The following is a 24,529-nucleotide window of genomic DNA, read 5'->3' on the forward strand; positions in this document are numbered from 1 at the left end:
GCCTTCCCTTTTCTGCTTCTGCGCCAGTAGTACCTTTCCCCCCTCCCACCTGCCACTTCGTGAGAAGCATGTCTGTGTGGGCCAGGAGGCCTCAGAGTCACCTGGGATCTGTGGCTGAGAGGGAAGGTCTTTACCTGTACACTGTGGTTGGCGGGGAGCTCAGGCTGTCATACACGAGTCTCACGTGGCCCTGGTACAGCTCCAGTGCCAAGGGGTCGTTGTCCCCCTTGTAAAGAAGGATGCCGTTGTCCTTGTCAGTGGCCACCTGGGGAGAGCAGCCAGGATGTGTGGGTTAGGACTTTACCCAAGCTCCAACAGCTCCTGACTCACTCCTAGCACCCGCTTCAGGTGGCTGCCTCAGAGCCTCGACCAGATTAGAATTCAAATCTGTATCTCCTTCCCCATCTGGCTTGTCTATTCCAGAAGGCAAGACTCAAGCTTAGACTTCAGGAAACGCAAGCCAAGCAAATGGCTTCATCAAATGTGCATTGAGCACGTACTATATGCCATGGCTTCAGGGTCACTGACCCCTCAAGGGTGCTCAAGACCCTTACATAAGAGTATCTGCATTGAAGCCATGTGCTCCTCCTAGGTGACTTCCATCCTCTCTGGATGAATGACACCACCCGACACGGGGAAAATGCTATGGTGAGAGCTTCAATGCGTATGTAGTGTTACTATCACGGTCAAACTTGAGATTGTGATGTAACCTTGTCGTCTACAAATTCATGATGGAGAACTGTGTGGTCAACTTACAAAAAAAAAAAAAAATCACAAATTAAAGGCGTGCTGGAAAACAAGGAAACAAGTGAAAATATCCCATAATGTTTTAAGGAAGTTTCTGATTTTTGTCTGGATTATATTCATAGCTACCCTTGACGACGGACCGAGGGCTGTGGGTTGGACTGACCTGGTGGGGGCTAAGTGCGTCCACACACGTTCAATATAGTGGCAATTTTCTTTAAACTGCTTTGGATCTGTGGTTGGTTGAGTGCACGGGCGCGGAGACTGGGCTAGTTTTATCTACTCATGCCAGGAGGCCCCGGCTCTGATCTGCCTCCCCTACTAGTACGCAACGGGATCCGACAAAGTATCTGCCCCGTTTGAAGCCCCCGTCTCCCTGCATGAATCATATAATAATAGTTGAACAACAAAGGCTAAAGACTACAACTTAACTCACTGTAATCCTAGGAAGCGAGCAATCTGTTCAGAGTCATCTGGGAGAGTCTTAACGATGTCTGAGCAAGTCAGCACGCGTCTTTGCCGGGGTAACACGAGTTTAAAGCCAAGCCCTGCTTAGGATTCTAGGTGCCGTGGTGGCTGGAAGCAGAGCCTGGCAGGCAGAGGCTCTCAAGACGCCTTTGCTGACGGAGTATAGGAGCTCCAGGTGAAATCACTTGGCTAAAGTCACGGAGCCCCCAGCGTGTGCCCAGCAGCAACCAGCAGCGCCTGGGCTACTAATTGGCCAGCACCGTCCAGCTGCAGGGATGGGCCTATGCTGCCCAGAAAACAACTTGGTTCACACTGAACTCTTTTCCATTCCCTGAGTGTGTCCCGCTTGCTCGTGCCTCCGGGCCTGTGGTTCTCAACCTTCCTAATGCTGCAACCCTTTAATACAGTTCCTCACGTTGTGGTGACCCCTCCCCCCCATACAATTATTTTGTTGCTGCTTTATAACTGTAATTTTGCTACGGTGATGAACTGTGATGCAAATATCTGATAGCTGACCCTGTGGAAGGGTTGTTAGACCCCCAAAGAGGTTGAGAACTGCAGCTCACTCAGCTGCCTCCTCCCTGTCTTTGTTCAACCACCTCAGTTTCTTATTCTCCTCCCTAGAATTCTGGCCAAGTCCTGCATTAGCTTTGGAGATCACTTAGCTCTTCCTGCCTCTGACAGCGGCCTCTGATTCCTCCTGATAGGCTGGGAACACGTCCTCCTCTGTGCTCCAGTCAGCATCCAGCATCTCTTGTCGTGTCTCTTTTCCTGTCATCCTGGCTGCTCTGTCTTACATACCACCGGGTCCCCATTGTCCAACATATGACAGTTGCAGAAATGATTTTTAAGGGATGAACGAGGGGATAGTGAGATAGTGAGAAGCCGGTGCCTGCTGTGAGACTCAGCAGGGGTTTTCTGCTCTGAACTGAGCAGGCCCAGCTCCTGCCAAGCTGAGCACTGTCTTTGATATTCTGGGAGAAGAGGCAGCCTTGCTAGCAACCTGGGAAACCCCAGCTATAGTTGGGAGGGAAGAGAGAACATACGTGCAGTGAGATGTTGGCCTGGGGCCGGACCTTGGCGGAGGCCAGTTCCACGTAGGAGTCCTTGCCCACAAAGTTCACAGTGATGAGCTTCTCACACCTGGGCCCGGCAAAGCCTGGGGGGCAGCGGCAAGTGGGCTCCTGCTGCACCACAATGCACTGTGCCCCGTTCTGGCACTCGTACTGGTCGCAGGGGCTGGTCTGCAGCAGAACCATGGGTGGAGGGTGCTCACAGAAGAGCCCACTGGAAACAGAGTGTTGGAGAGAGGAGACATCCATAGTTATAAAGAGGAGAGTTGGAGTGGGAGGCTCCAATTTTGCCTCTAACTGGAGCAAGTTCTTTTCTTTAAGTTTCAGCCTCTCTCTCTCTCTCTCTCTCTCTTAAAGTGAATCAATGAAGGCAACGATAGCCCAGGTCAGTGGGTAAAGGCGTCTGTTGTTAAGCCTGATGACCTGAATTCAAATTCCTGGCACCCATGGGAGAAGAGAGAACTGACTGACTCTTACAAATTGTCCTCTGCTTTCAATGAGTATGCCATAACATGAGTGTGTGTGTGTATACATACAATAAGTAAACAAATGCAAAAACTAGAGAAATAACTGAATCAGATTAGAACGAAAATTTTAGAGTCATCAGAATAGACTGGGGTGAGTCTGTGGAGCATAGACTGAATGAATAAACATAGCACGGCATAGCTGGCCAGCAGGGAAATTCTGCCCTACAAAGGAAGGAGTTCTGACACCTGCAACAACACAGATGGGCCTTGAGAGTTCTGCACTAAGTGAAAAGAGCCAGCCATAAGGCCAGCACCTGATTACTCAAGCGAGACTGTTCAAATGGAGAACTGGGGTTCACGTGCATGTGACAATGTGACCTTGGACTCATACCCAACGTCCACATGGAGTTGCCCTGGTTAGGTGTAGGGAGACCTGCATCCCTGCCCCCTTCTGCCATCTAGTCTGGGCTACCTTGCTTTTGCTGTGCTCCTCTGCCATACCTGAAGCCCTGGGGGCAGATGCATGTGTAGCCATTGACTTCGTCCACACACTGAGCTCCGTGGCGGCACTTGTGAGCTGCACAGTCATCGTCGTCTGTCTCACACAGCTTGCCACTGTAGCCAGGCACACACTCACACCTGGAACATAGGGAGACGCTTGCTCAGGGCCTGCTTGCTTGCTTGCAGGTGCTCTTGTGCCTGCCTTTGCCAAAACTCTCATCCCACCTACTCTAGTTCCCTAAGGGTTCACCAGGCCTGCCTCTGCTACTGGCTTCCACTCGTGGTCCATGGCCTTTGGTCCCAGAGTCAAGGTCTGTCAGAACCAGGCTGGGAGCACAGGATGGATCACACAGCTTTTGGGTCAGACCTGGTTCCTTCTACTTAGAGTTGACATTCTGGGTATCTTTGGTGTCAGACACCTGCCTGAGCACCTCCACGGAGCCTCTCATCAGAGCCCCAGGGGCCTGCAGGGGAGGGTCCTACCCCAAGCAGCATTCAAGCCACCTCCCCAGAGCCACATCAAGTGACAGGTACACTTACTGCATCTGCTGCTATTCTAGTGTACTGGCCACTCATGGCCTCTCTATCATGTATGTTCTCTCAAAGCCACTGGTCCTCAATAAACTCTACTCACCTGGATATAAAGTCAGAGAGTGCAATATAGAGATGCTGACAACGGATGATGGGAATGATGGTATCTGTACAATCATTGCCTTTGTTTTATTGCCTGTTTGGATATTGGAACTAAGGAAGAATTAAAAGCTCTTGTCTCCCAGAAAACAGGATGGAAGCAGCTGCCCTTGCTTAGGCTCCAGTCCAGCTGGTCCAGCCCTTACCTAGAAAGCAGTGGGCCCAAAGCCCTACCATACTTTCTAGCACCCAAACCAAGCCAGTATGTAGTCAGAACATGTGTCTGTGGCTCACTTGTTTGAGGTAACACAAGACGGAGATCCCTGCATTGAAACAGATGCGACAGCGCCTGGGGCCAAGGCACCTCTATAAACACATACAGACCCAGTGTCTGCAGGTCCCACTCCCTCCTGTGAAGCCTGTGCGATTCTCTGGCCCATCAGCTCAATACTGCCAGGCAAGGAAAAGTCAAAATGCCATCTGTGCAAATTAAAGCGAGAGGGGACAGTGGCAGGGAGTTCAGGGTAAGCAAGAGTTCTGGATTCCTAGCTTGCACCCTCAGGACCTGACTGACACACACACACACACACACACACACACACACACACAAAAGGTAAAGAGGTAAAGAGACACTCATCTTCCTTCCCTTACAAACATTCGGAAGGGGCTGGTAGGGAGGAGGGGAGTTGGAAAGATATCTCAGTGGTTAAAAACCACTTTCTGCTCTTACAGAGGTCCTGAGTTCAATTCCCAGCAACCCACATGGTGGCTCAAAACCATCTATTATGTGATCTGATGCCCTCTTCTGGCATGCAGGTGTACATGCAGATAGAGCACTCATAAATAAATAAATAAATCTTAAAAAAAAAAAAACCAAAGATTCTGAAGGGGCGTTCTAGTATCTGAAGTCTGACTGGGTGGGCCCATGTATGTGCTGGAGCACTAGGCTCCTACTGGTTCACCTTTATGTACCTGTCTGCAAATCTAACATGTGCAGCCTACCGCCCCACCAGAGCATATTTTAGGGACATGGTTTGCCAAAGTGTGTGTGTGTTTTCTGACTTTGTTTATTTGTTTCTGAGACAGGGTTTCTCTGTGTAGGCTTGGCTGCCCTAGAACTCACTCTGTAGACCAGGCTGGTTTTGAACTCAGAGATCCGCCTGCCACTGCCTCCTGAGTGCTGGGATTAAAGGCCTGTACCGCCACCGACCATTGTTCATTTGTTTTTAAAGATAAGGTCTTACGACAAGGCCAGGTAAGCCTCAAGTTTCCCACGCTGCTGAGGATGGCCTCAAACTCTTGTCTTCTCTACCTGGGTCTCTAAGTCCTCATGTTAAAGTGTTTGCCACAAGGCTGGGGAGACGGTTCAACAGTTAAACGTACAGCTGTTCTTACAGAGGCCCCAAGTTCATCTGCCAGCACCCACGTCAGGCAGCTTACAACTGCCTATAACTATAGTTCCTGTGGGACCTGACACCCTCTTACGGCCTCTGTGGGAACTGCACACACATGCATATGCACAAATACATAAACAAAAAAAAAAAAATTGGGGTGAGGGGGCAGATTTAGAGAGATGGCTCAATGGTTAAGAGCACTTGACGCTTTTGCGGAGGATCCAAGTTTGGTTCTTGGCATCCATATGGCAGATCACAACGGGCATGTATGTATATATGTATGTATGAATGAATGTATGTCTATACAGATGTGTATTTGCACACATAAAATGAAAATACATATTTGAAAAATTTAAGAAGCGTATGCCACTATAATTTCAGCCGGCTTTCTAAAGAAACAAACGAGAAATTTGAGGCATGGGGAATATGCTTCATTTCAACACTTCAGCTGCTGGTAAAACTGGGTCTGCGGATGGGAAGGCCAACACGAACGGGGCACAGTGACATACGTGCACAAGTATGTCGAAATGAAACCCATTATTTTGTAAACTAGCTTTAAGAAGTAATAACCAAACCAAACCCCAGACGTGGCAGGCATCTTAGTTTGCATTACCTGGATCCAAAAGAGCCCTGGAGGACGGCAGAAACTAACCGACCTTCTCCAAGGTGCAAACAGCTTCCCAGCATTTAACAGGATAGAATCAACCCTTGAAAGTATGAAGTTCAAGGCATCTGATGAGGAGGGAAGCTACTCTCACTTTCAAACCCAGTGGTGGAGGTGTGCAGGCAGAAGTATCTACAGACTTCAATGGGCATGGGCCTTCTCAGGCATTAATGAAGGATTTTGCTCCTTAAAAAAAAAAAAAAAATGCAGCCAGGCAGTGGTGGCAAACGACTTTCATACCAGCAGGCTGCTGATCTCTGAGTTCTAGGCCAGCCTGGTCTACAGAGTGAGTTCCAGGTCAGCCAGGGCTACACAGAGAAACTGGTCTCAAAACAAACAAACAGACAAAAGCAAACACACAAACAAACACACACAAACAAAATGCAGCTCTGACAGGGAAGCCTGGGCAGGGACTGGCACTACTTTCCTAACACATTTCGGTGAGATGCTGGTTTGAGGACCTTCCTCCCCACAGCAGGGTCTACGCCACACTTCTTAGATTACAGAGTCAGCAGGTGGTGCCACTTCAATCTTCTTCTTCATTTTTTTTTTTTCCTTTCAAACATTTTGCACTAGCTTCCATATTAATAGTGTGTAAAGTTTGTGTTGGATCTAGGAACCATGGACCAAGGATGCCTGGGGTATCTGCATTTAGCTAAGAAATCCGCCAGGCCTGGAACTGACTTGCAGCCCCTTCTCTTCCTTAGTTCCCTGGCAGCTGGGTGTGTGTCACTGGGTATGGGCTGGGAGGGCCCCAGTTTCTCCACTGGAAGCTTGAAGTGTTCAGGAGACGAGGTACTGCATGGAGTTTTCCGTGTACACAAATCAATGAGATCTCTGTTATTACGTTCTGGGCCTCCAAGCAGATCTGCCTGACATTGGGACCTCATTAGAGTGTCTCCGGGGATAAGCAAAGGTCACCCCGACTGCATCACCCTCTCTTATTAACATCCCTCTAGGGTGCTGTGGGATATCAGGTGTTTGATGATGGGGTGGGGAGGATACAATAATAAAATGCCTCATTGGGAGAATAGATTATTGTTTTAAGTGCATTTGATTATACCATTACTGCGTTGGCTTCGAGACTTTCTGAGACACTGTCTCCTAGGAGATAGGACATGACATATAAATAAGATGACTTAAGGGAAGCTTGGCTGGCGCCTTTCTTTCCTACACTGTCTCAGACTCAAGGGCCCTTGCTTATAGTAGAGCGTGAGGTTCTCAGAAAAAAAGTCAGAGGATCGTGGAAAACCTGGCAGCTCTCTCTGTGTCCACACCCACCCCTGATCACTTCCCATGGCCCGCTGTGTACTTCCAAAGTCAGTGCCCTCTAAGCTTGCTCCCTGTTCACTTGACCTTGAATGATACTCATTTTTTCATTCTATACAGCTGAGGGCTGGTCACCACTCACTGTTCCTTCCTGCTACACCAAAGCCCTTTGCCTGACAGTCTAGGCTTCTGTTTTGGGTCCAAGCATTTTGGGTGTTTCTTCTCTCCAGGTTGTATTTCATACAGTTTTGTCCACTTGCAGGACACAAGCTGGTATTTAGTAAACAGAAGCTTTTGGTTGATGTGGGATCCTGGGGTGGTGGGAGTCTGGGGGGTGATATTACCTCTTGGAACTCCCTCCTTCCTCTGAGGGGTGTGACAGGTAGATGTGAACAGGGTGGCACACAGAACAGCTGTGGCTTCCTTTATGTCAAAGCCTGAGGCCTCACACCTCTTACAGTTCCCCTGGAGATGAGCAATGGGCCTAGCATGTCACCACAGAGAAGGACAGTACAGATCTGGGGGAAGGCTGAGTGGGTAAAGTGCTTGCAAGCGCTGTGCAAGCCTGAGGACCCAAGTTTAGATCCTCCAGAACCGACATAAAAGCCAGCCATGGTGTCGCAAACTTCAGGCTTAGTAAGAACCCCTCTGTCAGCATTCTACATCAACCTGGGGCCTACACACACATTGTGTTGGTAAGGGCGTCTACTCCCACATACACATACATATACACAGAAAGAAAAAAAGACAACCTATGGGAAGATACACTCAGGCTCAAGAACTGGGTGGTCTTTTTAGTCTGCCTCTTCCTAACTCTCAACGTTGCTCATGTGGTCCCCTGATGCTAACTGGCTTTGCTGCTGGAGATGGAGGAGTCAGCTCCATCTGTGGCTGCGGCTGCTGAACTCTCAGAACTCCAGGTCCTATCATGGCCCTCCTGTGGTGCACAGTCTATCAGACATCCTGTGGTCATGGGAAAGCAGGACCGTGAAGGCGGCCCACCACTGGGAAGGTGACCAGATACCATTCAGATGCTAGGGCCATCTCTGATGGTTCCTTCTGTGGATGGTCCCACCTTTTCAGCTCTGAAAAGGAGAGCTATGCTAAGAAAGAGAGGAGAAGGTGGGAGAAGAGAATGAGAGGGCAAGGGGAGCATAAGAGGAAGAGGGGACATATCCATCTCTTTATCTTTTTTATCATCAGAAGAATACAAAAAAGATGAAACTGTGAAATACAAAGGCAACTTGTGGAACCATGACTGGGCCTGGGCTAGAGACAGAGACACACATAAGTAGAGGAAAGGAAGACGGGGTGACAGGTTGTGCAGGGGGAGACAGGCACTACCTGACTAGAAGCCTCAAACACAGGCTGTTGGAGACAGAGTCCTCAGGACTCCATGCCAGAACATGAGGCCAGGCCTTACCTGAATCCTTTGTCCAGGGAGATACACTTGGCCTCATGTTGACAGAGGTTCATCTCAGGTACACAGTAGTCAATCACTTCATCACACAGTTCTCCTGGAGGTCATAGAGAATAGAAATAAGACATCAGGGAGGATATGGGGGAGGTCACCAAGGCCACAGGGTCAGACTTGTTCTATCCTAGGCCATAGGTCATGGACACCAGGAACCCTGTATTCTTCTCTTGGTCTGTCCGTTCTACTGGACTCCTGACTCAGTTTCCCTAGAGTGACAACAAGAAGGTCCCTGGGCATCAGTATCTTCTGGCTGTTTTTCTTGGTCTTCCTGGGGCTGCCGAAGCTGAAGCCACAGGCCAGACCCTGACCTTGGGCTGTGCTTATTCTCATTTCACCCTTAATCACCTCCTATGTATTGAGTATCGTACACAGGAGGCACTGTGCCAGGTGCTGGGAACACAACAGTGACCAGTCTTGTCTTCTCCCATTGCTTAGCGAGAGTTATCTTCGGACAGGCAGGGAAGTTACCATTCAGGGTTGTGAAGGCCCACCATGAAGTAAACGGTAGATGTAGAGAAGGGCCCACCCCCTTGCTGAGGAGCCCAGGGGAAGCTTCCTGGAAAAACGGGCCAGGCACACTGTATGTTTTCAAGAAGGAAATAAAGGTACTTGCAGTTCTGATATACCACCTTTGAAGTTTACAGCACTGCAAAAATGCCCAATGTGTCATAAATACCCAGGGATGGGGCTTGTGGATGGACACGTTAGGCTGTGTCACCTGAAAAGGTGTGTTAGGACTATAGAAACACAGTGAGGAGGCAGGACCCTACCATGGGGCAGTGGCTAGTTTAAAGCCAGGATTTTATGTAATTTTTTTCATATTAAATATTTCTTACTTGTTTTTATTTTTATGTGTATAGGTATTTTGCCTGAATGTATACCTGTGACCACAGGCATGCCTTGTACCTGCAGAGGTCAGTAGAGGGCACCAGATCCTACAGGACTGGAGTTACAGAGAGCTGTGAGGCCCCATGTGGGAGCTGGGACTGGAACCCAGGTACTCTGAAAGAGCAGCCTGTGCTTTTAACTGCCAACCCTGAATTTTATTAATTTTAATTTTGAAAAGGCAATCAGAAGGTGTTCTAAGAGAGGAAAACTTCTAATCATGGATGCTCTTTCCAGAGGGTAGGAGGGGTTGGGGTCAGGAGCAGATAGGCTAAGAGGGACAGGAGGTACGAAGGTGGCGGGGCAGTGACTGCATGAGACACAGCCTCAGAGTCTGGTCTCCGTTGTGGTGGGGACAGGCCGACCCCTGCCCTGCCCTGGCTTGGACTTGAACTGCACCTGTCTACATTTGCCCACAGAGAGGCACTGTGCTTTTGGGAGGCCTCCTCCTCTTCCTAGTCCCCTGCAGAGACTCAGGGAATAGACGAGTGTCTGGGTAGGATGTGTTTTGAGGAGAGAACCTGTAAGGCTTCCCCTCTCAGGTACAAACTGCAAGACATCTGCTGGATAGCCCGGTGACCTGCAGCTATCAGGCAGGGTGCCATGGGGGAGGGGCAGCCGCTCCATCTCTGTCCCCACACCCATGACCATCTGCAGGTTGGGAATTTTTAAAAGTCTGTCTCTGCCAAATTGAACCGCTCCACCCTCCCCCTTAGCTGCTGGCATTGTGATTCTATTTTGGCACTGAGCAGGTTTTGTTTTTTTTTTTTTTTTTCAGAGTTTCTCTGTGTAACAGCCCAGGCTGTCCTGATTTCACTCTGTAGACCATGCTGGCCTCGAATTCACAGAGATCTGCCTGACTCTGAAGTGCTGGGATCAAAGGCGTGTGCCACCACTGCCTGGCTAAGCATATTCTTTTGGAACAAAAATTTAATGCTGCAAATAACTTCTTCTTGTCTGAGGTAGGCGGAAGCCATACTGTAGACTTGATATCTCTAGGGGTTCATTCAGTGTTCTGCATGTACTAAGTACCCAATAACAGTTGCCTGTTGCCAATGGCAACTCTTGGTTACACCCATGCTCTCAGAGGATGGTGAGAGGTAGGGCATAGGAAGGTTTCCCTAAACATGCTTCCAGCACAAAGCCTTGCCTGCGTCCAGGGAGCCTGGAGCTAAGAGAGTAGATAGTCTTTCCTACTGGCCTTGGTACAGGCCAGGAGTTCCAAAGCTGTTCTTGGGAATCCGTGGGTGTTAGGCCGAGTGAGGGCTTGATAGCAAAGTCTCTGAGGGACAAAGGGAGTGTCTGCATGTCTTCCTCTGCAGGCGTGACAACGGCTTCCAGATGCTGTACCCTGCACTCCAGTACTTCTCCCCTCCCGTTCCACTTCACAGGTGAGCATGGCTCCATGGACTAGGGTGTGGGAACCCCTAATAGGACCTTCACATTTCTCCTTAAGTCTGGATTTCCAAATGGTATTACTTGTAACACAACATATCTAAGTTTGTAATGGTGTTGCGGGGTTGGGTAAGAAGAGATCAAATACGTTGGGAATGAACACAAACAGCCTTCCGTGAAGCAGGAATGTTTACAACTCTCAGTTTGGGTCACGGATCCAAGAAGACGGCTATTATCATATGCAACGTCCCTCACGCTTTCATACTTATTACTCTCTTCTAAAACCTCAGAGGCACGTTCTATAGGTTCACTCTTCAAAGAATTCCTGGAGGCGCAGTCAGGGATATGCCATTTCAGGTTGACCTCATCACCAAGCAGGCTGCTTGCATCAGCTGGTGACATTTTGTTTCCCAAACTAATGGTATATTTCACGCTACTCATGAAAGGCTATGGATGTAGGAAACAGAGGCAACAGGCATTGGTGTCCGTTGGGCGGGAAGGCATTCCGGAGAAACCCTTCCCAGGGGAGCCTTCTGTATAATCACCAGATGGGAGAGGTTCTCCAATATGGTCTCACAACTCCCTGGGCTTCTCCTCCCGTTGAAGCTCGTGTTTCTTAGTCTGACCCTTAAGCCTCCTACGAGAAGGAACTGGGTCTTGCTCAGTTTTGCATTCCCAGCTTCTAGGAGAGTCGTCTGGAAGGCAGATTTCCAGACCTAAACAAAGCACCTCTCTGCCTAGCTTCAAACATGTGGGGTTCCTAAAAGGGGGGGGGGGAGGAGGGGTGGTAGCCATAAACGCTGGACAGGGCAGATGGGAGACCCTCGTGGGTATGCTCCAAAGTGGGGAGAAATTAGAGGTTTACTTGGGACAGGGTGAAGATGGAGGAGACGGATGAACGACACAGAAGGTACTGGGGAAGCCTCTCGTGGTCTTGGCCTATCAGTCCCTTAATACAGGGAGGGGGTGGCATCCCCCCTCCTCCAGGGATGTCACTAAGAAAATTGCATGCTTTTAGGGATATCCTCACCCGCACTCCACCTGACAAACACACCGGCGTGAGCGCACCCCTCGGTGTCCTCACCTGTGTAGTTGGGCGGGCACACGCACGCGTAGTTGTTGACCCCGTCCACGCAGGTGGCATTGTTCTCACAGTCGTTGTCCTCACAGTCATCCGGGTTGATCTCACACCGTTGTCCCTCGAAGCCCAGGGGGCAGGAGCAGCTTTCGGGATGTGTGTAGAGAGGAGGGAGTTTGGGGATCAGGGAACAGGGAGGGTTGTGGAGGTAGGCAGGAAGGCAGGGGGGTGGGGAGGGGCAGAAAACACAATTGTCAGGTTTCTCTTGTGGCTGGAGCTCTAAGACACATTGGACATGGAGACCTTGGGGTAGGAAGACACTTGGGGACCTACAAAGTCATTCGGTCTAGCTACTCATTTCCAGGCAATGTTCCGGCCCCCTACCTTGCCTGTTGCATAACACCAGCAAGGCTGGCTACGCCTGTCTCAAAGCTGGAAGTGGTTTCCTGGAAATGGCATAAATCCCTGCAGTGTATCTGAACCCCCATTTCCTTAGCCTCCTCTGTGGGGTAGAAAGGGAGGGTCAGAAAAGCAACTCTGCTCCCCTCCCCCATGTGTCATTCTAGGGCAGACTTTCTGTGTTGAGGGGTAAACAGGGCGTCTCGGTCAAGGTCACAGCTATGCAACTGGGCACCCAGGGAATGCACTGCGCTTTCTAGATGTCTGACCTTGGGTATTCATGAGATTTAATGATTGTGTAAAACAAGCAGAGGGGCCCACGGTAACAGAAAAATCACTCTTGATACTCAGTTCTAGGAAAAAAAAACAACAACCCACCATTCTCCCCTATTGCCACTCTGGCCGTGTCCTACCACCCTGGCTTCTGAGGAGATGGGGTGGGAGGAACCCTCTTCTGTCAAGACCGAGGACCCTTTGTGAGCTTATCTGACAGGATGTCCATCATCGGATGCACCTCTGCGGGGTACATCTGTTTGAGATTACCTCCCCCTCCCCCCTCCCTGCTTTACCTTGTTCATAGGCGTGGGCACGCAAGGTTAAATGAGAGCAGATAAAGCCTGGGCCGCAGTGAAGCAGCCAGGAGTTAGAAGTGCTGAGGGGTGGGAGGGAGCTGGTGTCTGAGGAGGTGCTTCTGTGGAGCGACCTCTATCAGGGCCAAGTTCTGGTCAGGGAGTCACGGCCATCCGGGAAAGTGGCCCCAGCTTTAGACATGAAGTCCAGGGCTCTGCTTTGCATAGGGATTAAAAAGTAAACTAAACTAAGAGCAAGCCAATCTCACGGCCCCAGAATCTACTTTACTCACTTCCTTACAACCTGAAAATTACATCACATTTCCTTCAAAAGTCCGAGGACTTTTGAGGGTAGAGCTCACGGAGAGCAAAGCAAACAAAAACAAAAACAAACAATAACAACAACAATTCTCCTTTCTGTTATGGCCCCAGGGCATCATGAAAAGAGACAGTTCTTCATAGCCACACACGGGCAGGTACTCAAACTGTTGGTTTCTCCCCCCAAAAAACAATTCCTTGGGCTTTCCCGGGGTCTTGGGCTTGCCTGGCAGGGGCAACAGGCATGATGGCTGGTCAACAGAGCAGATGTTACTAATGGTTGGAAAGAGGGTGGGGAGGATGTCAAAGTCTCCTCTGTCTTCATCAGATACCTGGAAGGGGTTCTCAAGAAGCTTTTAAAATGGCAGATTGTGACCCCCCCCCCCCCCCCCGCTATGGGATCCTGTAGCTGAATGTAGTGATTGTGAAAAATCTGGCAACAGTAAAAGGTTTCGGGACGAACGCAGTCCAACATTTAATTAAAAATCAAATGCATAATGAACCCCAGGTGTTTTCAGCAGTACTCGCTGGGGGCCACATCACATGACTTCTCTGCAGCGTTGGTTCTGAGCCTAAGTGTGCACTTTGCACTTTGCATGCTGTCACACCACACTGCCCGAAACACCTCTGCACAGACTGGAGAATTTCCCATCTTATGAATGGCAGTGTTTTTTCACTGCACACATGCCATTCTCCACAATTATGGAAACGTAATGGTTTGAATGCAGAAATGTGAATATTAGTAAAGCTTTAAAAGCTAAGATAGTAAGGACTTCTAATATTTTCCTACCATCGCTCCTCATCAGTTTGGTGTATCTTTGGATTGTATAGTGTTAGGATGTTTAATTTTGAAAATTGCTGTTTGAACACTTTGGTTGTAGGGCATAAATAAGTAAAGAAATCAAGCTAGCACTGATTGAGAAGCGTTCTCTCTGTTGACTAGATTTCATAATGCCAGAAGGTTCTCCTCAGGATACTGAGGGAGAAAAGCGTTCTTAATGGGCTTACCTGGGGTAGAGCTTGCACGCCACAACACTGATCTTCCAGGTAAGACGTAGCACAGGTGACTGTTATGGGTGTAACCAATTTCTGATTGGATCTTAGGCCTACTTCCTGGGAGGGAATTGCTGCCTGACACTGTACACCCGGGCAAAAGCCCATGGCTCAGGAGGCCACAGGCGCGGGTGGGAACCTACTACTGTTATTTTGCTAAAGGGACATATTGTCAGATGGCTCTAAATATTTATGCTTATACCCGTAGATTAGAGCTACTGTCAAAGCTGGGTGAGTGGTCAAATGTGGAGTATGAGTGATAACTGAGTATTCAGCCTGAAATGAGACATTTACATCAACTCCCCCCAAGGCTCTTGAGGAACATCAAGAAGGGGATGTGCAAAGAGTCTAAGAGTTGGCGGATGGTAAGGAGTGCCGTGAAACATCTTTCTCGAATGACATGGTGGTTGCGCTGATGAACTCACAGCAGTTATGGTTAACTAGACAAGACCTGCATAAGGTCAGGTCAGCCAACAATGCTGCACGGGATGGGGGGCGTTCCTAGTTAAAGGCCTATGGGAAAGTGATGGCTGCTGGGGATAGGGCCGTTTTTCTCCTGGGCTATGGCTGTTGGGAGGCTGCCTGTGCTCTGGTGGACGGCCCCACACCCACGCACATGCAGGCAGTACTAATAGGGCCCAGTGGGCTATTACATAAAAAGGACACAAGGTTGAAAGGCAGATGTATTTCTTTGAGACCTGGGCAGAGTGGGAGGGGCTATTTGGGTTGGATACGACCAAGATCCATTGTACACATGCGTGAAATGGCCAAGGAATAAATAATGCTCTAAAAATGCTACTGGAGTTGCTGACTTGAGTGTCATAAAAAGTTGTTAAGTGGATTTTGGCTTGGGTTTAGGATAGAATTTCCAGCAATTTTTGAAATGGTCCTAAATATACTTCTGTCATTTTGTACCATGTCTTTATGCAAAGCTCTGTTCTAAGAACTGGTGATCTTAAAATAAAAATATCTATCAGTTCTAAAAAACATTGAAGGTGCTCTATGTCCAACGTATCAAAATTTAGCCGACAATTAATCTTAGCATACAAATTTGTGTTTGTCTTTAATAAATAGTAAAATATATATTAATGATATATAATATATACACATACCTAAGAATTGTTTAAAAATAAATTTATAATTCTTTTTATACCCTAGGTATCCAAGAGTATGACTTTTCCACATACTTTATATTAAAATATTTATGTGTATAGGTGTTTTTACATGTATGTATGTGCGCCATATGCATGCAGTACCCAGGCATATCGGAAGAGGGCACTGGATCACTGGACTTGGAGTTACAGACAGTTGTGAACTACCCCAAGAGCTCTGAAAATCAAATGTAGGTTCTCTGGAAGGGTAGTCAGCTTGCTCAACCACTGAGCCATTTCTCTGGTCCTGACTTTTTCCATATACTTTTATAGCCAGGGCTGAATAAAAATATTTAGGGCAAAAAAAGGGTCACAAGTGGAAATAATTTGAGAAGCCCTAGCCAGGGAGACTCCAGGAGCAGTTAGTTAGCAGTGAGGACCACGTTAAGATTTTGAGGTTTTATCTTCCTTTTTTTTTTTTTTCCTTATGGTTAGCCCTGTGTCTTTTTTTTTTTTTTTAAACCAATTGATCAATCAATCAGTCAATCAATCAATCAATCTATCTACTTACTTAATTTGTTTATTGGCTTGTTAGTTTTACAATTTCTTGCAGAAATGCTCTGCAGATGAGCTATTGTTTCAGCCTTGGCCTTTGCTCATTTGGTGAGCAGACAATCCAGCAAGATACAGTAGCACCTGAGTGGAGAGGGCAGCTGACACTTTAGAGATGCTATTTGTTGGACTGTGGTCACCTAAAAATAGCACTACTCCTCTGAACCTCGAATATGACCTTATTGGAATTGGGGCTGATGCAGCTATGATGATGTGTTGAAGTTGTAGGAGGGCGGATTCCTAATCCACTATGGCATCCCTGTAAGACAATGGTTCTCAAACTTCCTAATGCTGCAACCCTTTAACATCTCATGTTGTGGTGACCCTCACCAATAAAATTATTTTGTTGCCACTCCATAACTGTAATTTTGCTACTCTTATGAGCTCTAATATAAATATCCAATATGCAAGATATCTGATATGCAACCCCTGTAAAAGGGGCATTTGACTCAAAGGGGGTCATGACCCACAGGTTGAGAACCACTGTTGTCAGAGGACAGCTTTGGGGAGACAGAGATAGCCCTGGTGCTATATCTGTGATGTTGCAGATGGGAGCTAGAATGATGCAGCTAGAAGCCAAGGAATTCCCAAGACTTCAGTAAAGCAGAATCCAGGACTGGACAGGGAGTCCTACTGCTCCCACTGGATTTATACAGAGCTGGGTCTTGCACACACTTGGGTGCTGGGTGTCAGTCCTCCAGAGCTGTAGAGAATATTTCAATGGTTTTAAGCTTCCATGTCTGGGCAGTTGGGAAACCCTAGTAAATGACTCAGGACTGAAGAGGGCAGCGAAGTTGTTCTTCAGAAGACCCCTACTGTATTTCTGCCTGCCTGCCTGCCTGCCTGCCAGCCACAGCGCTGCACAACAGCAGCAGGCGCTCCTCCCGGGAGCACATACAGACATCTATTCCCTACATAGCTCACAGTTAAGTTTCCAGCCCCCATGACGAAGGGTGAAGCAGGACGCTGACCCTGCCTCAGGCTTGAGTGGGGGCACAGTCCACTGTCCACGCCAGGAATATACTTCCTGGCGGGGGCCGCCATGGCTCCTCCTCTCCAGTTCTTGGTGAACAAACAGGAGAGGCGGGTGGTTTGGCTGGCTCCAGGCAGAAACAGGAACAGCACCTGTGTTCCACTTTTCAGGAGTCCTATTTGGGTGGAGCTGGGTTGGTACGGGGAAACATGAGCCAGCTGGGTTCTCTGGAGGTTTCTTTCCCAGCCCACACAGCAGCCTCTGGCTGGAGGGCTTTTGATAGTTAATTATTTGCAATTTGGGCTTTGATGTCGCCCAGTGCCTGCCTGGCCCCAGGGTCTCATCTATATTGTGAAGGGACTGCTGCCTAGCCTGATGTGCTGTGGGAACCCACTGTGAGGTGTGATCAGAAGATAGAGGAAGCAGAGGCAGGATATGATGCCATTAGTCTTTGTGTCTCAGTGTTCTCTAAGCTCAATGCACACCCCCCTGAGATAACGGGAGTAGCTCCCACCTGCCACAAAGAATGTGGCAGCAGTAGCCCCTGTCATTATGTATGACACAGAAAGGAGTGGTGGGTTTCCTTGCCAGTGTCCCATCCTTTAGCCAGCATCCGCAGCCTCCCTTAGGAACCTCCTGCCTCAGAGAGTGGAGGCTGGCACTTGGATTCAAATCCCTGTGCCAATGCTTTGTAACTCTGGGGAGAGGGTTTATCCTTTGGTGCCTCAGTTTCCTCCTGTATAGAACAGGCATTATACTTCCCCACTGACATCATTCCCATACAGGAGTCTGACCTGAAGCTCTCTAGAAGAGGGAAGGTCAGGGCTGAGCTATTACCTGTATCCGTCTTTGTGGTTCTCACTCAGGTGGCAGGTACCTCCATGCTGGCAGGGGTTCTGGACGCAAGTGTTGATGGGCACCGTGCAGTCCTTGCCCTGAGGAACAGATGAAGGAGAAGCACCTGGTAAGTGAGGCTTTTGGTGGCTACTGTGACCCAGGAGACACCAGGGACTTCCCAACATCCTTTGGGATGAAAGCCGAGATGGAAGTGAGAAGCTCAATCCAAGACAAAGGGAGTCAATGCCTCTGGCCCCGCGCTCCTTATGAGATGGGGAAGTATGCTGAGAGGCCAGAGTTCCAGCATGACCAATTCCCAGAGTTCGCAGGCTTTTCTGTCCTAAACTGGTGGACGTGAGTATGGGTTGGGGGTCCTGGTGAATTTTCATTTCCAGCTCTACCTTTTCCTGGCTGGTAATGGCACAAGCCCTTTAACCTCTAACAGGGTTGCTATGGGAACTACACAGGAGTTTTCACAGAAGAAAAGCACTATGCAAACACACCTGGCACACAGTAGGCATTCTGTAAACGCTAGCAGATGCTGCTTGCTATTTGTTTTATTGAGGTTTAAATATGATCCATAACATGAGCAGGGGGAGCTAAGGTATAACCTGTAGATCCATGTTCTACAAAGGGACATCCTACCCCAGTTCCTCCTTGACTGGTCGGTCTGTATTATAGCTTTGGTGCCTGCGTTCGTTCTCAAGTTCCATAGATGAGTCCAAGGCCAGGCCATAAGAGCTGCAATGGTTTGGAGAGAGGGAGAGTTCCTTTGGACCAAGTTCCTCTTCAGGGTAGGTATGAGTTGAGAAGGAGCCAGTGGGTGGCAGGTGAGGAAGCTCATGCCAGGTAGAGGAGTAATGAAGACAAAACCTGAGTGGATGACTCCAAGGCATGAACTGTAGACACTTGACTTGCCCATAGATCCTTTCGCCTCCATGGCTCCTGCTTCTGTCTTGGGACAAAGACCCTATGCTCTGGACATGGATCCTGTACTCCATTGGGACACGCAAGCTGTACTTTGTAGGACCAGCTCCAGGCCTGGGGAGGTGTCTGCTGAATATATATGTACATATATATATACATATACATACATATATATATATGTATATATATATATATTTTAAGCCATGGGTTCAGTAACTTGAGTGTATGCCAGGCCGGGGTGATCATGGGAGCCCTCCCACTGCCACCACCACCTGCTCACCATCTGCCTGAGAAGAGCCTGTCCCGTCTTCTGTTGCTGCCAGTGCCTGTGATGGCATGGGACTGGGACTTCCTGGCTGTGTGCTTACTGCCAACAGAGCCTGAGGCGCCGGGCCAGGAGAGCCTCCACTGTGGGCCCAGATGTACCCTCCTACTCTCTTGCCTGCTGGAGCCTCAGACCCCTCTCCAGTAGCTGGAAGGCAGAGTCCCTGGCTGTCTGGTTCTTTATGTGAGTCCATGCCCCACACAGAGGTTTCTGAGAGGGGAGAGTGAGAGGAAACGTGTGCTTTGAGGAGCTATCTGGCTTTACCCCCAAGCCACAGTGACTCAGGGGCCCCTTCTGAAAGTCAGTGTCTGGAATGGAAAGCATAATACAATTTCTCACTCACATTACTGAGCACATTTTCCATTCCAGGCCTCATGCTAAGTGTTCTATATTCATGATCACATATAATGTTCCCAAGAACCCTATGAGATCAGCACAATTGTCATTATGCTCCTTTTTACAGATAGGGAAGGCAGACTTGGAAAAGAAGGTAATAGGTCTGAGACTGCACAGCAGTTAGTGAAACAGGCGGCCAACAGATGAACCCAGACAGCTGAGTCCAAATTCGGCACCAGGCACCTCTCTGCTGGACCATTTATTCTGTTCCTCTAAAAACCCAGGCTCTGGAGTGCAGTGGGTTGGAGCCGAGTCAAGGCAGGCTGCTGGATGCTGAAAGGATGGCGAGTGTTCTTTGACCTTGCTTTTATGTTCCATGAAATGGGAGTGAGGTAGAGTATGATGAATCCAGAAATTCAAAGCACACGGACACATCAAACATTTGAGGGCTGATAGGTGGCCAGAAGTGGAAAAACTCCATCCTTAACTTCCGGAGTAGGGTCATGGTCAAAATTCAGGTATAGTAAAAATCCATGACAGGCTATGCATGTATATAAAATAGGCTAATTACATTATAAGGTTTGTGTTCTATCTACTGGATATCTTTGTGTGTGTATGTGTGAGTGTGTGTGCATGAGTGAGTGTGTATACTTGCGTACATGTGAAGGTCAGAGGTCAACCTGAGGTTTCACCCTCAAGTGTCATCTACCTTAAAATGATTGTGTGTGTGTGTGTCACAGTGCAAGTGTGGAAGTCAGTGGATAACTTTGTGGCCCATCCCTTACCGAGACCTGAGTCTTATCTAGGCTGGCTGGTCAGCAAGCTCTAGTGATATGCCTGTCTCTGACTTCTAGTTCAGGGATGCATGCATGGGAGATAGTGGTACTGGAGAGATAGGTATGAAGAGGAGAATAAGAGAACCTCAGAAAGGATGCAGTGGGATTCCCCCCCTCTCCCAGCCCTGCCTGTAATCTGGTCTGTTTACTCTGGTGATCTTCCAAGTACCACTTGGACCAGGCAAAATCCCCCTCACCTCTTCTAGGGTGGTGTGGCTTGTAGACCTTTAGGCTGAGCACAGAAATCTAGGAGGCATTTTCCAGTGCTTGGAAACACAGTAATTGGAGCTAGAAATGGAGATTTCTGTCACTTACAGGCCCTTGAAAATTAACCACCATTTCCAATGTCTGCCTAATTAGCCCAATTCAATTCTCTTCCGCTGCATTTTTTTTTTTTCTCAAATCTATGAGAACTGGGATGGCCCTCAATCCTCTTCCTTCTGTTCTCCATCCCACCCTATCTCCCCTATCTGACAGAATCTGGGCTACTGGACTTCTTTAAAAAGAGCCTAGGAGCAGGAATTGGAATATATGTGTCAGATGGGGCTGGGGAACCTCTCAGAAAGCTTGTTACTCAAAGTGTGGTCTTTGGGCGAGTAGCCTGGGCAGCCCCTGGGAGCTTGTTAAATACACACCATCTCAGGCCTGGCCCCGGCTCGCATAAGTCAGAACTTACATTTTAATAAGATTCTTGGGCACACGAAGGCTTGGGAAGTACCGCTCTGAGCCACGGAACATATGTGCTCCCGTGCGAAGCTAAGTAGTTCAGGGAGAAAAATCAGGTATATTTTATTTTCCTGATTCGTGGAACAGTGGCAAGACCGTTAGGCCCTGCGGAGTGTCTTCTGGACCTGGCACCTACGTAGAAGAGGTGCCCACGTGATGTGTTTTTAACCTTGTTTCAGCTCTGCTGGAGAGCGTGTTACTTTTCTCCTGCAGGTGGGAGGGCAAGGTACAGGGAGAGCCAGTTACTAGGGGAGACTGTGTTCTGGTTTTAGCATCTGTGCTTTGTAGGTGGTGGAGCACGGGTAAGTTCTTTGTATTTACAAATCTTAGTTGACATTTCAAATGAGGATAAGAACTGATGTCTCTGGATGATCAGGCGAGCCCTGTGAGATGACTTGCTCCAACTGCTTCATTAAGGACTGGCCTTACAGAGGGAGGACCCATAGCAACAGCTCTGCAGCCTTAGGAAACCCTGGTTTCCCAAGGCAACGCAGCCACATGTATGAAAGTCCTTGACACTTTGCTGTAAACCGAAATCCCAATGAAAGCAGCAGCGCACCATAGGCTACTGATGGCTCATCTCATGCTCCGGTGTGAGGGGCTAACCAGCTTGCAAGAGGGAAGGTGCAGGGGGCGATGTATCAGACTGCCAAGCACTTCCCGCACACCAGGTCCTTTCTTAGGTGTACTGCACACGTGACCCTTCATCTATTTCTCACAACCTGTGGGAAGCATCCCAGTGTCCACATGAGAAGGCTAGGTGAAGTCAATGGTCATTGCTATACAGATAGCACACGGTGACGCTACAATCCACACATGCTTCTCTGTTATTCCGGAGCCTGAGACCCCTCCCAGTCCCCTCAACACATATGGCTAAGTCTCAGCAGACCCAGTGCCCGAGTTATGTTGTTTTCAATCTCTGTTCTGGGACGCCAGGCTAAATTTAAGGCTTCAGGGACAGAGGGCTTTAAAAGGCATCCTTGGGCTTTCTGGTTCTAGGCCCATAGGTGGCGCTCTGACACCGTCTGCGAGTGGACAGACAGGAGCTGAGAAAGCCACCAGGTAGCATTTTCCCAGAAACTGCCTTTCAAGCTTGTTATGGTACAGGCACAGTTCCTTGAGGATGCAGACACTGTGTTCCCATCACTCGGCCTGTGCAGATGGTGCGCGAGATGGGCTGCCCTGGACTCTTGGCTTGTTCAGTGCATTCACGTGGTACCCGGAAGGCCGGGATCTAGAGGAGCCACACCTTCGCCGATCCCAGCCAGGCACTGAAAAGGGTTTGGCTATTCAGGAGCCTCTTCAGGAGAGCGGACTTTGGCTTTGGGACTGCGTAGTCAACTTGAGTTTTAACCTACGGGAGTTTAAGTCTATGGAAGCCCAGTTTCTACACCTATAAAACAGGTCCTCTTCACAGGTCTGCCAGATGTCAAGCAGAGAACATAGCACCTAGTCCATACATATCAGTAGGGGGACAGTATAACTTGTTCTTGGTTGTGCTGGGTGAGGATAATGGGGAAAAAAGATTGTCTTGGAAGTAGAGTGGATTTCTGGTAGAAATGGTAGGAGAACAACTTTTTGCTGGGCTTGCCAACTATGTGGGTGGCCTTGGAAGCCCATTGGAAGGCCATTGAATCCATAACCCTCTTATTCCCTGAAATGGCAGTCAGGACACCGGGTTTACTAAGAGGCCTTTTAATTCCCTGGGTCGCAATCTCCCTGTGACTAATACAGAAATCGTACAGGTAGCATTCCCTTCATATCTCAGAGCATCCTTGTCAAGGTTCCACTGGTCGCCTCTGATGGAGGAGAATAGGGATGTTGTAGGCAAATGCCCCTTGTGTAGGTGTGTGTGTGTGTGTGTGTGTGTGTGTGTGTGTGGTGTATGTCATACTGTGCTGTAGAGTTATCTAGGTTACTCTGTGTAGCATCAGGTATATGGGATCTCTCCCTGCAGCCAGGACAAAGGAAGAGCCTGGGCACGAGTGGTGGGCAAAGCCTCCTGCCTTACCTTGTAGCTGTAGGGGCAGGTACAGCGGTACTGTTCCACGGGGTCCTGACTGCATGTGCCATTGTTCTTGCACGGGCTAGAGAGGCAGGCGTTGCACTTGGCCACGATGTTAATGTCCACTGGCCCTGGGGAGCGAAACCAGAGTGTGGGTGTCAGTGTTCCGAGCAGGGTAACTCACCTCCCTTCCCCTCTGCTCTGGTTCCCTCCCATCTCTAGGCCCAGAGGACAGCTGCCTCTCTTGAGGCTGTACATCCAATCTGGAGAGAGTCCCGTTAATTCAACCACTGTCCAGTGAGTAAGAATCACAGCGGGACGTCACACAGAAGCACTTCTGCAGTCAAATAAATTCTCGTAATTAGCCTGATCCGATTTGGGTGCTAATCTGCAAACAATGCACCATAATTAGAACCCTCTTGCATATCTCCTATTCCAGGAAGTTCTGGGCACAGGCTCGGTTTTGACCTTCTTCTTTGCCCCTGCCAAGCCCTTTCCCATAGAACAGTCAAGGAAGGATGCCAAGGCACACACAGAGAATCCTTCCTGCAAGAACTTGGGGGTAATGATGCCACTCCAAAAGATGCTGATGGGAATACTTTGCCTTTGTTTCCCATGAAAGTTTTAACCATCTCCTGTGTTTTTTTCGTAAGTGTTGGAAGGTGAGTTGAGTGTCCCCACACAGAGATTTGCAAAAAAGGACTCTACTTCAGAATGAGGAGGAGCGATCTGCCGATGCTTGCCTCTGACTGAGGGGTTCCCAGGGACCAGAGATTTCTCTTTGCACACAAGGACAAGTCAGAACCAGCCTAAATCCCATGCCTGGGCTGTAACTCACACAGAGTTTGTGAGACCCAGAACCAATGTTATTTTGCAAGCACTGGGGATCCAAACCAGATCTTACACACGTTACACAGTCCTGCCCAGACACAACCCTGCCCTTGAGCTGCAATTTTTAAAGCCCTTTAGGTGATTGAGCGCCACTATTCCGGGGCTATTTCAGTCCCTTTAGTATCAGATCAGATGTCTCAGAAGCAGGAAGTAGAAAGTTAAAATTAGCTTTAAATCAATGGAATGTTTTTCTGCTTTCAGCAGCCACACGGGACACAGCAAAGTTTTAAAGGGAAAATAAAAACTGAACATTAAGATTCCAGGAGATGAGCAAAGGGCATTAACAGACAAACATTCAATACAAAGGCAAAATAAATTCAGAAATTAAATTCAGGGTGCCTCAAAATTAAAGGCAGATAAAATAAAGGGGATACTCGGACTACAAAATAAGGCGAAAGAATATGGTTCTCTAAGAAAAAGACACTTGGAGGGCACTAATGAAAGCCCAAGTTCATTATCACCCATTTTGGAAATCTATTCTGTAAACTGTTTGAGGACCACATATTTGAGCCAATCATTCTGAGTTTCTGAATCTTATCTGAGGATATAATTTTAAACAGAGAAACACCTTCATGCGTTCACCATA

At 48.5% G+C, this 24,529-nt stretch overlaps 1 protein-coding gene across 2 annotated transcripts in view; it reads right to left on the bottom strand.

Annotated features, from left to right (window-relative positions):
* Slit3 (slit guidance ligand 3) overlaps window positions 1–24,529 on the bottom strand; it is a 594,183-nt gene that overhangs the window by 19,837 nt on the left and 549,817 nt on the right. For both annotated transcript variants that reach the window (XM_021631471.2, XM_060363864.1), the window contains 7 exons: window positions 23,059–23,183; window positions 17,898–17,995; window positions 12,052–12,191; window positions 8,634–8,727; window positions 3,254–3,391; window positions 2,259–2,499; window positions 135–265 (listed from right to left, as the gene is read on the bottom strand). In XM_021631471.2, coding sequence (XP_021487146.1) covers window positions 135–265; window positions 2,259–2,499; window positions 3,254–3,391; window positions 8,634–8,727; window positions 12,052–12,191; window positions 17,898–17,995; window positions 23,059–23,183 — 967 coding nt within the window. The remainder of the gene's footprint in view (window positions 1–134; window positions 266–2,258; window positions 2,500–3,253; window positions 3,392–8,633; window positions 8,728–12,051; window positions 12,192–17,897; window positions 17,996–23,058; window positions 23,184–24,529) is intronic.

This window comes from Meriones unguiculatus, chromosome 11, assembly GCF_030254825.1.
Source record: "Meriones unguiculatus strain TT.TT164.6M chromosome 11, Bangor_MerUng_6.1, whole genome shotgun sequence".
Lineage (NCBI taxonomy): Eukaryota > Metazoa > Chordata > Mammalia > Rodentia > Muridae > Meriones > Meriones unguiculatus.